At 41.7% G+C, this 18645-nt stretch overlaps 1 protein-coding gene across 1 annotated transcript in view; it reads left to right on the top strand.

Annotated features, from left to right (window-relative positions):
• Positions 1–18645, top strand: part of LIPI (lipase I) — a 165059-nt gene that overhangs the window by 87569 nt on the left and 58845 nt on the right. The window contains exon 5 of the mRNA XM_085623039.1: positions 4360–4449. Within this exon, the coding sequence (XP_085479165.1) occupies positions 4360–4449 (90 nt within the window). The remainder of the gene's footprint in view (positions 1–4359; positions 4450–18645) is intronic.

Here is an 18645-nt window from a genome sequence, read left to right as displayed (position 1 = left end):
GTGGAAAGAAGGCACAAAAGAAGAATGAAAGAAGGAAAAAAAAGCTGAAAAGACAGAATAAGAAATACAGGAAGAACAAAGGAAGGAATTTCAGAATGAGGGATGGCTATAAGTGCAGTAAGAAGAGAAGGTGTAAGGAAAAAAAAACATGGAATGAGGGAAACAAATGAGAGCAGGAAAGTAAAGTAAAATAATGGAAATAAGAAATGAGAGACTTAATTAAGAGAATTAAGAGCAAGAAAGAAAGAAAGAAAGAAGAGAAAGAATTAACAAATGGAAGAGCGATTCTGAAGGGCACCCAAAAGGTACCGAAGCTGGGTAACAAAAAAATAGTTATCCTCCTGTTTGCAGATGATGCAGAAATACTTTCCCGCCCACAACATAAGCTTCACAGGAGACAAGGCAGCTATGAAAGAAACCGCTACCTCAAAGACCTCCTTATCAATAATCTAAAGGCAAACATAATGCCAAAGGGATCATCTGGTCAAGTACTCAAAATGGTGAAGAAATATACCTACCTGGGGATCTCCTTTAATAACAAGCTGTCCTGGCACGACCACTTTGACAAGGCAGCTGGCACCCTACAGCGGTCTGCCAACGCCATTTTGAGGATTGAAGCACAAGATCGGCTGCCAGCCAGTGAGGGTTGTACTTCAGGTATGCAAGTAAAAAGCAGTGGCAGCTGCAATTTACGGTGCAGCATTGTGGGGGTGGAGTGACCGCAAACAACTCCAAAAGGTGGGAAATGTGTTTTTTTAGATCGCTGCTGCCCCTGATCCCTGGCACACCACTCCCTCCTGTATATCCGGAATTGTGCATGGCCCCTAGTTCGGATCTCACAGCCCTAGCCCCGGGCCTGTTCTGGCTGCACTTGAATTGTAATCGCGATGGACAGCCATGCATACCTGAGAGCAATGCTCGAAGTGTCTGGGGTAGGAAGAATCGATCAGAATCCCTGGGCAAACTATGCAAGTCATTACCTAAGGAGTCTCAGCCTTGAGCATCTCTGATTGGGACCAGCTCACATCACTAGGGCCACAGCTGCTACAGTCAAAGAAGCATTGTTAGATACAAAACTTAAGACTCACACTGGCCTAGCATGCATTTTCATTTTAACATGCAATTATTTGCACGCAAAGCACACCCTGGGCATGGACAGTTCCTGAATGACATCAGCTCCGACGCCCCTCACACTTTAATCTAAAATTCCGCCTGGAGATTCTGCCTATTAAAATGTTTATTGCCAAATTCTCTGACAGTTGTGTCAACTATGACCTTTGTGACCGTGAATTCTGCGGGTAGGAGACAATAATGCACTTAATGCTATTTTGTAATAAAACAAATATTTACGTAAGAAATGGCTCATCCCACTGTTCAAACAGTTTTCGATGACATCTTTGGCAAAAACATGCGCACTGTGCACCAGGTCAGAGCTCCGAACCATGTAAAAGTCTGTGGCAAGTGACATCATGGGAGCCTGGTTCGTGACAAGAAGGCCACAGAGATCTCCCCAGAAGGTTTTTCACTGGTCATAGTTACACTAAAACGGGGACTGGTTTTATATTTTTACATTTTAAATTGATGTATTTGTGCAACTAGGACGTTTATTTGATATGTTATTTTAGCATGTTATGGCATATATGCTAGTAAGGATTGATTGATTGAATAAAAAAGGCTTGAACAGTAGAAGGAAGGACAAGAGGATTAACACGAAAGGAATGAAAGAATGGGAAGAAAGAAAGAAGGGAAGATTAGAAGGAAAGAAAAAAAAAGGCCATATTGAAATATAACGAACCGAAAGAAAGATAATGGGAAGAAGGGGATGTAAAATGCATCATATTGCATTATTGTTTTGCAATTTTTCCTAGGGGGGAGGAGGGGACAACAGCTATCATAGGGGCATATTATCAAGACAGGCGATAACATTATCGCCGCTTTAGCGGCAGAAAACTGCCGCTAAAACGGCGATAATGGGCTTGATAATATGCTCTATGGAATTCCAATTGAAGCCCATATTAGATTTGAAGGACATCTAACATGGGCTTCAATTGTAATTCCATAGAGCATATTATCAAGCCCATTATCGCAGTTTTCTGCCGCTAAAGCGGTGATAATTATATCGCCTGTCTTGATAATATGCCCCATATTAAGGGTAAGGATCCCTAACCTCGTTTGGTCATTCAGTTTCATATGGCTAAAGTGGGGATATTTTATTTTCCTGGCTACTCCATTGGGAAAGGGTTGAAAACATGGGTCAGAGACAAAAGGCGCCTGTTAATAGTTTATAATGGATGGTGGTGACCAGCAGCTTCTCGATTGTCCTTGCTTGTTTATTTCTGTATACTGTGCTTTTACCAATTACTGACATCTGTGCACAGCACTGCTAGAAACTCAGATCACAACATGCACCTGGGCATACTTTCTTATAACCCACACTATGCCTCGTAATACACCTAGGCAGTGTGGCATTACTGTCTGTGCAAGTGGCATCCTGGAATGCCAGAAGCCAATGCCCTCCATATCAACATAGAATGCCTTACGCTGCCTTTTGAATATGTCTGCTGCGTCAGCTGAAAGTGGGAGTCACTGGGACTGTGGCTGGAAGTTGGTGGGTGAAGCCTCCATTGTTATCCTCAGCCCAGCAAACCCACAAATTCAATGGAACCCAAATCCCATAGACTGGTTAACGGAGTAGGACTTAGAAAGCAATGAATGTAGGAGTGCGGTCTCATTTTGAGGATTCTTTGAGTGGATTACTGTGGAACGTGATGCCTAGCAGATGTAGAATCCTGATGGAACGTTTATGGGGTGGGTATGGTGCTCTTCAGTGCCAGCTGCCTTGGGAGCAGCCTTCATCAGCCGCCACTTTCTAGGCTCCCTTTCTGCCATGCTATTACATTCTTCCGCAAAAAGAGGACAGCATTGTAAACAGTCAATATACTAGGCTTTTCAGTCTGCTGTTATTAAATCTGGTGGTATCGGCAATTTCACAAACATTTTAGACTGGTAGAAGTTTGAGAAACTCATGTTGATGTGATTGTAAATTGTGACTTGTATAGTGAACAATCTTCCATTAGGATAGGATAGCATCGTCTTTCTGTAGTCCGTGGTATAACTTTCCAAATGTTTCCATTTCCGCCCAGAGTGTGTTGAATGGAGTGGATATGTGATTCTTAATGAGTTGTGTGTTTTTATGGTGTGTGAGCCCAGATGTCTGTACCAAATTGCTTACATTTCTCCTGAGTAGACACGGGTACCCATTGCCCTTCTTGTGCATAAGGGTGGTAAGCAGTCGGTGGTAGCAAGTTCCATTGGAAGCCCTTTATATTCAGTCTCTGTTGGCTATAGGTGTAGAGTTGAGTCTTGATGTATGCGGCGGTCAGCAAGTGTATGCTTGGTTTGCAGTTGTGCGATATCCTTCCCAGTGTTTTGTTCTATGTGATATGTATTATCATATGAGCTACTTTGAGCTTATTGATACTCAGTTGTGGAATATCTGCGCTGCATTGGTCGTGGTGATTGTGTTGTGTTCAATGTGTGTGGTGCTGCTTGGAAGGGAGAACTTTTAGGAGTATGCTGATAAGCATATATGTGGTGTAGGAGCTAGCTGCACAACGCTAGATAAGTAGGAGGTGTTTTATCTAACATTTCCTGTTGTAAATGTCAGCTAGACGTCTATTTGTTCTGCTCCGAGGAACTGCTGTGTGTAGTCTTGTCCTGGGGGATGGGTCATAACAGGCAGGCATATTCATAGCAGCATGAGCAAGGACTAAATGAATGAGTGAAGGCATGCGTGATTCATCAGTCCATGTATTCATTCAGCCATTTATCCATCCATGTGCTCACTTCATTTATCCTGCGATTCTTTGTCACATTCATTCACTCACCCATTCACAAAACCACACACCAAGGCACCCATCATTGAGTTAGGACTTCCACTTAAGACACCAGACCTATTGGCTTGGCCTATGATTTGTTTAGTGTATGTGGAAGGAGCTCAGGCAAGTTTTTTAATGGATGCTGACGATACAGCGGCCAACATAGGCAGCTGCAGAGTATGAGGGAGGCAAGGTGACTGTGCACTTTGTGAATCGGAGCCTCTTTCAATCTCTATAGGCCATGAGAAAGAAATTAAAACTGTGGCACGCTATGAACTTCCTGTGTGACCTGAAATAGCTCTAATCAGTAGACACCATACCATCTACATATCCGCTCCAAAAGAACCGAGAGCCTTTCTCCAGTTCAGGCAAAAATATACATTGTGCTGCTTGATCATGAGTGAATTCATCAAGATGAGTCTGTTTAAACAAATACAAAGTGAAAGAAAAATGTAAATTGATAATATATTGTACCTTTCAGGTCTAGGTTATCGGGAAAATCTGGGACACATAGATTTTTATCCGAATGGAGGAACTGATCAACCTGGCTGTCCGCAGACAATTTTCTCTGGTAAGATATGGAACAGTTATATTTTAAAGATACCTTAGGCCATAGTCTGTGATTTCAGGTGCCAGATACATTGATTCATGCGTTGAAAGGCTAGTAATGCTTAAATGACCCCCGGGGGTAGCTGTATCTTGGGATGACCACAGACCTATGTGGAGATGCACCTTTCATCTCCCTTTTTATTAAAATGTGTTACCTTGCATTATTACTTCTGTATGGGGTAGGCTATAGAAAATTGACCACTCATCTCAACAATGGACAACAAAGTCATTATGCACATCCAACCATTCAACAGCATACTGCAAAGGACTTTAGCTGGATCAGACTTTTACTTCACATTAAACAACAAGGGCCATTCCTGCACTAGAGATTTAGCAGATCTATACCAAGCATACGCAACCAAGCTCAACAAAATAACCATACAGAACTCATTAATGGAAATCCCAAAACTGTACAAAAGGGTGCCCAGACAACAAAAGTTCTTAGATGTCATACCAAAGGTGGAAGGCGCTATACAGGTGCCCATAACATAACATAGCGGAACATAACATGTCTAATCTATTAAATGCTGAGCATATTTACTGAGGGTGTTCCTACAACAAGCATGCAGGTTACTATAACTTTGGTGCTCCCAATATACCAATGTCACAAAAAAACAGACATTATTTCACTCAGTTGCAAATAATTCATGTAGTACTTCTTGTGCCACTTACTGATTATTAGTGGCATAAGTAAAGCAATGTTGCTCTCTTTACACATTGAAAAGATGCAAGAGGAACCAAATTTGGTTGCTGCATTCCTTTTTAATAAACAATGCTCATTGTTCAAAATTATTGTGCTCTTTTTGTTTCCGCTTTAACAAATTATCCTATGATATCAAAATGTGGATCTTACTTAGAGGGCTGGATTGGGGAACCAAAAGCATGTGCGAGGCCAATTAACCAGTTATATTTGGAATAGAGTAGCAACATGGAAAAAGCCTTGCATCTAGTTCCCACAGCGTGCTTTTTTTAACCCCGAAAACCAGCGGGCTGCAAGAGTACCACAAAAATACCATCTCAATATCGATGTTTGTAATTTTTAATGTGATATTTTCACTGACATTTTTTTTCTCTTAATTTGATTGAGAATCGTGGACTTGCCTTTATGGCCATAGTTTTTTTTTTTTTTTAAATTAAAGCCTCACTATACTGATTTACTTTTACCGTTTTCCTCTTCACTGTCCTTAGACATTTGAAGGAATCTTTTCCTGTGAGACGCCAACAAAATTTGTCAACTAAACACAACAAACATTGACAATTCCAATAGGTCTGGCTTTAAAGGAATGTTGTATCGAAATATGAGCATTACAAGTAAATACCACAGGAATGGATATGTATTTGTGTGGAAGAAAAGAACTGTAGATCAATATTATTGTTGGTTAAAAGGTCAGAAGACAGTTGCACTGTAATGCCTGATGGACTGTCCTTCTACCATCTGTTCTGCTCCTGGAATAAAAAAATATATATTAACTTGTTATCTAAGACACTTTGATAACACTACAATGGCATGTGTGTGGGCCCTGGAAGTTCAGGCTCAGGTGGCTTGATAAATAAACAAAATGATCACAGCTATGCAGAGGGCAAGCACTTTTTTATGGAAGCACACAGTTTCTGCCCTATCAAAACATGTACTCCTGGCTCCCAACATGTGGGTTGAGCCAAAGCCCCTCTTTAGTAATGCCCACATTATTGTCTGGCGACCTTGTTTTTTTTAAGCTGGCATCGGCTCCTCCTTGCCTTCTTAAAATTGCAATTGGAGCATGTGGTGTCTGTCTCTTGCAGGGACAGGCCATTATGCTTCTGTTCCAACAGCAGAAAAACAAGCACCTCCTGAGTTACGAATGCTTGCTTCAAACTGGGTATGATCTCCCTGGAAGACATGCAGAGATGATATGGCATCGGTTACTGTAGTAACGAGGACACAGGAGGTCAGATAAGTCCTTTATTCATGAAGCATGCTCCTCACAGAATACCTTTTAACGGCCATCTTAGTTAAAAAAATCTCAAAATTCCATTACAACAACAGAGCGAGAGGAGTCACTCACACATACATGAATGGGAAAAGAGACAATGGGTGGTTGGGAAATAAGAGGAACAAAGACACTATTAAGTAAACAAGATATACTGTTGGAAGACAATGAGCATATTAAATTACTCCAGATGGTTTAATGGTGCAGTCCTCAGAGGGCTTGGGTAAAAATCTTCGAGCGTGTTCATCATTGTTTCTCACCTTGCATTGTGCATGCTTGGGCAGCAATCATAAATATGACTGATTGCTCCCTCTCTACATTATCCACTCTTTTGCACATTGCTACATATGTAAGGAAGGCTCCTGCTATAACTCCTGTCTCAGTATAGTTCCTAGCGTCAGGGGGTAGATGGTGGGAGAGCAGAAAAAGTGCTGCCTTTTGGGGGCAATACAGGGCAGTGCTCACTGGGTTAATATGTGAAGCAGTGTGCCATGCATTAACATTTCCTTTCTGTTGGGGGTGTTTTAACACAGGCAGAATTGCTCAATGGCTGGAATGTTTGAATTAATGTCAACCTCTCCCTCGAGACCGCGACCTTCCCAGAGAGCTGGAAACACGCCGAGATCAACACTCTACTCAAACAACCCAAGGCAGACCCAAGAGACCTCAAGAACTTCAGCACCGAGATCGCCCTCATCGCCGCCACCAACGACATCAGAACCCTGCTGGACAACGTTGAGACCACAGCACTCATCCTCCTAGACCTCTCCGCCGCCTTCGACACCGTCTGCCACCGCACACTACGCGCACGCCTCCATGACGCAGGGATCCGAGACAAGGCTCTGAAATGGACCACATCCTTCCTCTCAGGCAGAACCCAGAGCGTCCGCCTCCCCCCATTCTGATCGGAAGTCTCCAAGATCATCTGCGGCGTACCCCAGGGCTCCTCCCTCAGCCCGACACTGTTCAACATCTACATGACCCCGCTTGCACACGTCGCCCTACAGCACAACCTCAACATAATTTCCTACGCTGACGACACTCAGCTGATCCTCTTCCTCACCAAGGACCCCATCACCGCCAAAGCCAACCTCCACGAAGGAATGAAGGCTGTCGCCGACTGGATGAAGGCCAGCTGCCTGAAGCTGAACTCGGACAAGACGGAGGTCCTCATCCTCGGCTTCAACCCTTCAGCCTGGGACGACTCCTGGTGGCCGACGGCACTGGGGACAGCCCAACACCCACAGACCACGCATGCAACCTGGGAATCATCCTAGACTCAACGCTCTCAATGACCAAGCAAGTTAACACCGTCTCCTCCTCCTGCTTCAACACCCTCCGCATTCTCCGCAAAATCTACAAATGGATCCCAACAGATACAAGAAAGACAGTCATCCAGGCCCTCGTCAGCAGCAGACTCGACTACGGAAACACCCTCTACGCGGGAGCCCCGACCAAGTTCATCAAACAACTACAACGCATCCAAAATGCCTCGGCACGACTGATCCTCGACGTACCATGCCACAGCCACAGCCACATCACCCCCCACCTGAGAAACCTGCACTGGCTCCCCGTCAACAAGAGGATATCCTTCAAGCTCCTCATCCATGCACACAAGACACTCCACAAGACCGGCCCTGCCTACCTCAACAGTCGTCTCTCCTTCTACATCCCCAACCGCCAGCTACGCTCCGCCGACCTCTCACTAGCCACCTTTCCACGCATCTGAAGAACTGCCACCGGCGGGAGATCCTTCTCCCACCTCGCCGCCAAAACATGGAACACCCTACCACTGAGTCTACGACAGACCCAAGACCTGCTGACCTTCAGGAGAACACTAAAGACCTGGCAGTTCGATCAGTAGCAGCCTCCCCCCCCCCCCGCCCAGCGCCTTGAGACCCTCGCGGGTATGTAGTGCGCTTTACAAATGTTTGATTGATTGATTGAGTAATAGCTCTGGTCTGCATCCAAGTAAGTCATTTTCTCACTGTATCTCTATGGATGGGTATCAGACATAGCCAAATCAGTCTTCGCCTGCCTCAGAATGTCCCACTTCTGCTCTGCACTGGAATGCAGGAATCTATTCCTTTTTGTTCCTAACGTACCTCATCAGTCAGGTAGGATTGCTTTCTGTGACACAGGGAGCAATAGTACACACTTCAGAGCATACCCATCCTACTTATGGATAGTCAGTGAGAAGATACATAGAAATGAAATCCCTTTTCATGGTTGCCTTCCAAGTGTCGAACAGTGATGTTTCACTGACATTCAAAACACGCTTTGGACTTCTAAGCTTTCAAAAGGAAATACTTTTTAAGGAAACTCTTCTGATTTTTGGGCCTTATTTAGAAACAAGGTACCAAGACCAAGCATTCCCACTCTTCTTCTCAAGACAAGACTATGCTTCCAAGATCAGGCTATTTGTGGCATTCAGTAGAAGAGAAGCTGTAATACTTAGAAGACTTATGACAGATTCACATTCTAATCTATGTATCCAGGAGTTGATTCTCACTAACCGTTTTCCCTTAGACTCTGGATCTACAATGACAGTGGAGGAGGAGGGCCATATTTATAGGGGAACACGCATTTGTATCCAAAAGGGCATTGATAATGATTCCTTCTGCAGAATGTGGAAAGGAGGTGACTTCACCTTCCGAATCTGAAGAAATTGATGTTCTTTATTATTAGCTGTCCAGTCCATAAGATTACATTAAAATAAACTATACCCATGATCTGTCATGGATGCTCCTGGCAACCACTGGAAATACCAGTTTGCACATGCTGGTATCTCTTGCCATCAATATCTCTTACACTTTCCAGTAGATGATTAAACAGCATTCTTGACTTAGGTTGTTGGGCTACTTCATAGCTGAGGTGAAATGTTGTGTCTTTTTCTGGATGGCTAGCTGATCCATGTTTTTTATTTGTGTAAAGTGCACCTCATTTTCTAGTGTGCTTTGGGGATGCAGAAGGTCTATCAGTGGCTTACCAACAGGTACGCGTCCCATCTGATTACCTCTCAGGAACTCATCAGGAATTTATTAGGGCCTTGTTGCAGATGGGCCTGTATTCGATGTTCATATCTCCAAAATGTGCCAGCAAGCTCCTGAGGTATCATAAACTTCTAGGCATTGACTTAGAAAAATTTAGATTGTTTTGCCATTCTCAGCTTGTGTAGGCCCGTGAGGAAGACTGCTGCTAACGTTTCTGCTGTGCCATATCCAATTCCTCTGATCAAATTACTTCCTGGATTGCAAGTTCCTGATCTCAGTTACCATGGAGGCTCTTGACTTGTGGCTTATTTTTCTTATTCATTTGGTTGGATCTCCTGCATCCTTCTATTACTTGAATTGGCCCAATTATTCTATTGTCAAGCACTTCCAGCAATTCATGTTTGCTTGTCATGTTTCCCCTCCTTAGCAGGTGAGAAGGTCTTAGTGTAGACAAAAAAGTGTCCAAGAGTTAGAAAATCCTGCAGGTGGCTATTCACTTAAACTGCAGCTTGCCGAATCAAAACATTCTCCAGGTTCTATTTGGCATGCTGGCCTTTTGGTCCTTATTGCCTTCTTCCCAGGTTGTCACTGTGGCCATTCACCTCAGAAGAAAATATACTGCTCTTGCATGGTATGTCCATCCTGTTTGACTCGAAGAATTGATGTACCCTTATTTCTGTAGCACACAAAGATCATGCTGCTGTTTCCATTCCAAACCTATATGCTATTATTGTAAGCCCATCTTTAGTAAGGCTTCACATAGTGTTGTTGGATTTGAGCCTCTATGGCTTCAAATATGTGTGCAGCAGTCTAGAGGGGCTTTCACTCCCAACAAAGGGCTACTTCACCACTGGTGCCCTTCAAGCAGTTTATACATCTGCCTTTTATAGCTTTTCACTGAAACAGTTCCTCAAAAACACTTTAATTTGGCTTGGATGTCCAAATAAACTTAATTTCTCTTTCGGTGATATTTTTTATATGAATCCGATAGTGGCTCAGCCTCTGCAGAGTTTTAAAAACCTACAGCCCTTGGTTTGTTCTTCTTACTCTCTTCCCCACTCTCCAACTCCCCACCGACATGAAGCTCCGGGAGAAGTGCTGTTCCTCTCTTTGTGCTATACTTTTTCTTCTTGATGTTAATGACATTAGATAACAGACAGTGAGATGTGTGTGCTCCTCAACCATGAATCATACTTGTGTTACTTCTAGGACTGGTTGAGCCCCTGTTTGAGTCCTCTTGTACAGCAACAGGTGGTTTCAGCATTTTAGGTGAAACAGGACATGCTCCTTCCATTCTTTTCCCCAGATCCTTACTCTCTGAAGGTATTATCTGGTTTGCGTTCCATGGATACTGCAAATTCACTTTCAGCATTATTTTTTCCCTTGCTACTCATTTCAAAGATACTAATGTTCTCTTTGACACTCAAGATCCTTTATAAGAGTGAGGTAAATCTCTCCATTGGCAACTCTCGGATGTTAGTTTACAATGTATAAGGCCTACAAGGCTATGAATTCAGAGTCTTTGGAAGCTGCTCAAACACTAGTATGGCACGACCAGATTTTGCAAAATGGAGGATCATTGTGCAGTATTTGCAATACAGGTATCTGAATAACTCCCCTCGGCCCCCACACAAAAACACATGTTTTCCCATCACGCTCAGGATTCCGGTATTGATATCTTCGGCCCTGACTGCAAGGACAAGGTGACTGGGCTTTGGTAGTATTCAGACACCAAATTCCGACTATACTGAGTTGTCCCCACAGAATCGGGAAAAACTGCAGGGGCCGAGAAATATCAGGTCTTTTACTGATATTTTTACCCCATTCCAGGGAGAAAACCACTGACATGTTCCACCTTCTCTGCGCAAGCAAGAGTAAGTGGCAATGGGAGAGTCATGAGGGACGGGGGACTATTTGGTTGATGCGGAGCCTGAGAGTTCAGGGCAGGCATCTGTCTGTCTGGAGGGATCATAGACTGTTCACATGTTCTGCTGCAGGGATTGGGTGTGGGGGGCGGGCAGCATCAAAGTGAGGTCTGGTGTCTCCAGGTCAGGAGTTTGCGGACCAGATAATTCTGGGCCCAGAACCACTAGTAATTGTTGGTGGTGGAATTTCAGCCATATCTGTGGCTCTGGGTGAAATTGCTCCACCAGTAATCACGGTCTAAAAGTTCTGTGTTGAGAGAGAATGCAAACGGATGGTGTAACAGATCACATGTCTGTGTCCATTGTAATTGGCACTATGGCCGTACTTTAGTTCTGATCTGATATTTCCTCAAGGAGCAAAAACTGTAAAGAGGGAGGGTGGGTGAAAACGTTATGAGCCACTTAATACTGTAAACTTCAGCCTCCTTTTCTAGTTGTTTGTTGTTACAGTCCTATACTCTGTCCAAGCTTCCTGTGGTCAGGTCTTTGAATTGGTGGTAGTTTTGAATGGGTTATATGTATAGACAAACAAGGGAGAAGCGATTAGTACAGGCATTTTTCTTTTTTAAGAAGCAGACGCTTTTGAGTTTTATTTTTCTTTTGGTGGAAATGTCTGTGACTAGGCATAGATTCCCCTAAATATGTTATGGATTGTATCCAGGAAAAATGACCTCGGAGTACTGAAGGCTTTAATATTGCTTGAGTTCACTTCATAACACACACAAAACTTTACACAACATCGGAAAGACAGGATAGTTTGTGGTCAAAAAGAATTACCTTCTGTTATGCTTCTAGTCAAAGAATACATTCAACTCTGATCGAATAGCAACGCGCACAGTGTTAAAGGGAAAGTAGGTGTTGCTGCTGCAACTTCAGATAAGTCAGTAGCTGTTTCAAAATGTCATCGGCGGAACATGAACATCAGGTTTTTCTTGTGAACGTCAAAAAGAAATAAAAAGTCATGCAGCAACAAGCTCTGTGTGATGGGATTGACATTTACAGCCAGTGAGGTAGAGTTAATGTTGTCAGCTGTACCCCTGGTGCTTATAAGGCAAGCAAAGAAATGCCATAAAGGGACCTGCAGAGCTGCTTAAAGCTGCCAGACTACCAAAAAACATAAATTATTTGTCTCTCTCTCGCAAGCCTTCATCCCTCCACACTGCTAAGTGCTGCATACCATAACGCTATAAGCACACCGGGTGGTCACCATGCACAACATGGAAACACGTCCCACACAGGATCAAAAAACAAGCAAAACACCTTCCAACCACAGTTAGCTGTTATTGTCCGCTAAGCAGAAATATATCTAAAGTAAAATACGAACAGGATTGATAACAAATGTTTGCTATCAGAACTGGCTAGTGTTAAGGAATATGGAAACTGGATTTGCAACATGTTTATGGAGCTGTGTTCCATCAGTACCGTTTCTCACAAGCAGTCCTAGTTTCATATTTGAAAGTCTGGAATAAATGCATCACTTAAAATATATAATTCCTAAAAGAGGGGCGGGGAAGATACACTTTTCTCTCCAGATTAAGGGATTTTACAGATGTGAGATGCCGATGAAGAATGCGTCCTAAGCATTTTCTTGTGAAATGAATTTTAGATGCTGTATTTTAAAGACTCGAGGTACTTTATTTTTTTATATCAGGATATTCATGAAGAATGATCATATAAACCTACCTGTGAAGTCAGTTTACATTTTATATCCCACTCTATATGTGGTATAATACTCTTGTGTAGCACTTAACGCGCACACTCACTTGTACACCACACACAAAAACATAGACATCCTAAGACTCAACACCTCGCATCAATTATTTCTTGTACCATGGACACAACAATGTAACACTGTCTTCATCTTATCTTAACACACTATGATCAGTGTAAGGAATTCACATTTTTGCCTTTTTGACTAGTGCTGCTGTCATTTTGAGCCATCATTGCTGTCATTTTGACTCTGAGCAACGGAGACTGGTATCCAGCCTCCACCTCAATGTGCTCTGACCCCAAAGAATGGTATAACATTGTCTAACCGCAAGTGTCATATTTAAATTGTATGTAAAACCAGCAGGAATGCAACAGTACATATCACATATGGGCTACAATATGTATTTAGATCACCCATGTGTAAGACTAAAATTATAAATTTTAGGGCTGAGACTTCAGCTCCGAATAACTGCTAGGGCAAAGGGTACACCAGGCCCGCATCGAGGGAAATTGTTTTGAAATGCTTTAAACCTACTTTTCACATTAGCTAAGTTATCTGCCTTGGAACCAACAAGACTTCAGTACCCAGCAAGCAAAAGTGGGACATGCCTAATATTTAGTATGGCATGTCCCTGTATTGCCAGGACCCTAAAGTCCTTCCCATTGCATAGGCTATAGTAGGTTTTCCTATTGTGAAATTATGCTAATGAATGAAAGTAATATTTTATTAAGTCAGTCTTGGAAAATGCTACAGAAATCATCTGCAGACTGTTCTATTAATTATCAGAAATCGAATTCAGCGATGAATGAAGATTTTAGTTTAAATGTACCGCAAGGTGACTTTATAAAAATTATTTCAACTTTGTCTTGCATGCCTGAAACTAATTTCAGGTCTGCAGAGCACTCTCCCTCCAGTGGCAATAATTATCACCCTGATGAGGTACTACAAAATTGTAATTGGAGTCAAAGGGCCTGGGCCTGCTAAAAGATAGGATGGAAGCAGTAATTACTAATTACTTACCTTGAATTGTGGAAGAGGGAGCGAACGAACAACTACCACACATGGCCCTGACAAAGAATTGTCTGGAACCTCCCAGAGTAGCTGTTTATACCAAACATTCCTGTAGTGTCAGGGATACCTTGAAGCTGCTTCACTCTCATGCAAGATGCCTGTGTTACCAGTGGGGAGAGACTGGACAAAAACTCAACTGGGGATGGATTTTATGTATGTATATAAGTGATATTTCTAAAGTGCAAATGTAGAGAAAAGGCAGCTGAGTGCTGTACAGGGTCAAAGACAAGCATAAAGTCAATGAGCGATAGGAGAGATAACTGGTTTGTGGACTGTTAATGCGTTGTGGTGTAGTATTCTATAAAGAGGTGCATCTTCAACTCTTTCTTAAATTAGAGCACATTCAAAGCAGTGATGGTAGATACAGCAGTGTTATTCCAGATCCTCAGGGCATAGAATCCTGCTGCTTAGTTTTATTCTTCATTTTCTTTAACTTATTAGTCTGCATTCTGATGGTAGGCTGGTTTTGGGTGTGCTGAGAACCACCAGAGATAGTGAGTTTGTCTGCATGATAAGCAGGGGTGTTGGTCTTGATGGCTTTGTAACTGATGCAGCTGGTTTTGAAGATGGTGTGAGCCAGCAAGGGGAGCCAATGGAGTTCCATTAGGATGGGGGTGATGTGCTCCTATTTCTTTGGGCCATGGATGAGATGTTCTGCAGCATGTAGGAGGCTCTTAAGGGGTGCCAGTGTGTAATCTGGAAGGTCACTGAGCAGGGTGTTTCTACCATCCAGTTGTGAGAGTACAAGGGCTTTAACAGCAGTTATGATATTGCTTCTTGCAAGAAATGGTTTCACTTTCTTTAGAAGAGAGAGCAGGGAAGCGGCCTTCTTTGTTTTTTGGCAATGTGTCACTAGAGGGTAAGGTTGGTTTCCAGGGGAATACCAGTGATTTTGCATTCGGTGAAAGTATGGTTTCTTATATTGTTTATGCCAAAAAAACTGAAATTCTGCCTTGGCTTGCTTGAGCTTCTGGTAGGTGCTGAACATGCAGGCCTTAATGTGATGGTGGTGATTGGCAGTACGGGGTGTTGGGCGAGGCACATGATTATGTCTTACCTTATGGTATCAGGCCCATATAGGCAAAGCTTCTGTCTTTGTCCACCCTTTCTTGGGATGCCTGGGTGATGGGCATCCTGACGAGTTGATTGAAGTAGGGAACAAGCAGGAAGCTACATCACTTCCTATGCAGGTAGCGGTAGGGAAATGTAGTGATGTCACTTCCTGTGAAGGTAGGTTTTGAAAAACTAAGTCCTCTAGCCTGGCTTATTCTTTTAAAGATGTTTTTGGCGGGAAACCAGTGATCTCACTTCCTGTACAGCTGGAGGAGGGCAAATGAAGTGCTATTTTCTGGCTTCTTCTTTTAAAGGTGCTTTTGGTGGGAAATCAGTGATGTCACGCCCTCTGTAGATGGATGATGAGAAATGCAGTGATGTCACTTCCTGGGGTGTTGGATGATGGGTAATTAAATCATCCTGACCGCTTTTTCTTCTTTTAAAGATGGTTTTGACTGGAAAATCCTGATGTCACTTCCTTTGCAGATGGGTGATGGCAAAATAGGCATGTCTCTTCCTGTGGAGATTGATGGTGGGACAAGTGTGGGTGTTTCAGTAATTCAACAATATGGTCCCTGAGTAGACACTAGGAGCTCTGAACACAGGCACAGGCCCCAGGGCATTGTCATTTTGGAAGGGTCATGAACAAGGATATGTGGCATTGACTTGTAGTAATGCATGAGTATCTACTGCAAATGACGGCAGGCTGGGAAATAAAAATTCTGTTAATATTGGATTCTACGTTGTTACCAATCATTAGTTAGTGTGCCTCATGAAAATGACTTCCAACCAAGAGTCATTTATCCTACATTTCTTGAAAAGGTGGCATACATACTCAGATGAAATCATTAGTGGTATGTATGCCACATTTCCAAGAAATATAGGATTATATATAAGCAACTGTGATTAATTGTGATACTGTTTTCTGAAGGCATATGGGTGAATGAAAATAGACAAGAGCGAAGGTTTAGTTATATAAAATGTCAATAATAAGTTAGTAGTAGTAAAACAGCCCGGTTATTCACAGCAACCAGTATATATAGCTGAGATCCCCCGGAAAAAGAGAGGAGGAGATAGGGAGAAGGAACTCAGGAAATTGGAAACTTATTACATTTTAGAGTTCAATAGCAAAGAACCTCATGGACTGAATGTCGATGAGGATTTATATACCTGCTTGCATTGAGATAATGAAATGAGGGTTGCTGAGGGTAGAAGCTGCTCAAAATGACACCTTTTTGTTTTTTTAAATGAGAGACTTATACAATGAGTAAAGAAAGGACACAGGGATGATGGTTTTCTCCTGTTTATGAAATGTGGATATTTTTTAACATTGAAAGTTTAAGATTTGCCATAAAAAAAGTTTGTTAAAAATATGTAATGACATTTTAATTATATATATATATTTGGGATAAAGTGTTTTAAAAAGTGTATGAAATATGTTTATTTATGTTCTGTAAAGTACTTGCACTTTAAGAAAAACTTTGAGATTTTGCAAATTTCTTTTTAAATATGTAATGATATTTGAATTATATATTTATTTGATAAATGTTTTTCTAATTGGCTAATGAAATGTGTATAACAATATAGTGTGAAGCACTGACACTTTCAATGACTAATTTGCACAAAGCACTAGCACTTTGAGATAAATTGTAATTTTTCGATAGTATACAGGATTAAGGAATGATACCGTCTTTATTTCCGTGAAAAATATCAAATGAAGAAATATCCACAATGTATATTGAATAGGTGCAGATATATAAATGCGTTCTTTGGTAGATGCTTGGCAGAGCCATAAATAATTTTTATCTTGTGAGTTAATCTGGACTGAAAATACAAGGGGTGAAATATCTCTGTGATATATATATATAAATCCAGAAAGATGAAAATGAAATATGGCAGTAACATCTGTGAATATAACGTATTTTGTGTTGTCATCTCCATAGAATAGATGGTGTAAATTGGAACTTTCCAAACAATATGTAATTTATCTGTATATGCACCGGGTACATTTAAATATGGCTGCCACTTTCAACCAAAAAGCGTGTGTGGGCACATGTGTGGAAACTTTGCGAATCCTTCCTCATTGTTGTTACTCTTTGTTAGAGTATTTTAAAGTAAGAATGATGGTGCTCCAACATCGTGAACAAGGCAGCTTAGACTGCTGAAACGCGTAGATGTTTATCATCTAAATAAAGATCTGAGTGATTCAATCCTTCTGGAGTGCTGGACGATTATTTCCTGTATACTAAGGAGAATCTTATTTTTGAATATATATATATATATATCTATATATATCAGAGTGGCTGTAGTTATAGATAGTGTTACCAGAGACAGGAATTCCTCAGATTTTTCACTCATTTTGCGCCCATTTGATGAATCTCTACAAAACTTTGCAGACATATTCCACTTTCTACATTGGACAAATATGTAATGTTTTGTGGAGATTCGCCAAGGGTGTGCAAAGAAAAAAGGGGAAAAGCCCCAAAAAGTATTTTGACACTATGCTTTTACTAAAGACTTTGTACTCACGCAAAAATGACTGGACGGATTTGAATGAAATTTGGCAGGATTTCACATTATGGTGCACAGATGATCCTTTTGGATACTACAGGTAAGTAGGGTATTTTTTAAGTTATGAGGAATTTTAACTTAGTGATATCTGTAGTCGTGTCCTTTTATGAAATTTTGCAAAATTTTTCAGTATTTTGCCATATTTCGTGGAGTTCCTCGTTGCATAGTGAGGACAAGCCATTATGTGATTGTCTAATGACTGCCTTTGAAAAAGTTAAAGGCAACCATGTTGTTTTTAGGTACACTTTAGTTGAGTTATAGGAAAGTATTGGGTTTGATATTTGTCTCCTACCTAATGACATTTTATTAAAGTGGTAATACGTAGGAAAAAATATCTATACGTTTCTGTAGATATTTAAAGAAAATGTACTGAGTTACGTGACACTGCTTTGGGAGTACTGCGGTACCTAAAGTAAATAATTAAAAAACAAATCATAAAAAATACACTGTAAAAAGACTATATCTTATACATTTAGGGCCTCATGTAGGTAGCCAAATACCGGTCGGTAACGGCCGATTTTCGGTAATTATACCGTTACCGACCGGTATTTTGGCTATTGGTATGTAGGGGGACAATTATTGGTTTCGGAATTTACCGAATCGGTAAAATTACCGATTCGGTAATAATACCGAATCGGTAATGTTACCGAATCGGTAACTTTTCCGAATCGGTAATTTTACCGATTCGGTAAATTCCGAAACCAAAATCGAGATGTAGGGGGAGTGTGTGGGTGTGTTTAAGAGTCGGTATTTACCACCAACTTATAGTTGGTGGTAAATAATCAATGTATGTGTTTATGCATTTTTACGCGCGTAGCAGTGTGCAATGTGGCATACATACATGCCCTTAGGGCATGTATGTGT

This window comes from Triturus cristatus, chromosome 8, assembly GCF_964204655.1.
Source record: "Triturus cristatus chromosome 8, aTriCri1.1, whole genome shotgun sequence".
Classification (NCBI taxonomy): domain Eukaryota; kingdom Metazoa; phylum Chordata; class Amphibia; order Caudata; family Salamandridae; genus Triturus; species Triturus cristatus.
Note: the sequence above shows the minus strand (reverse complement) of the source record. Positions and strands in the feature narration are given on the sequence as shown.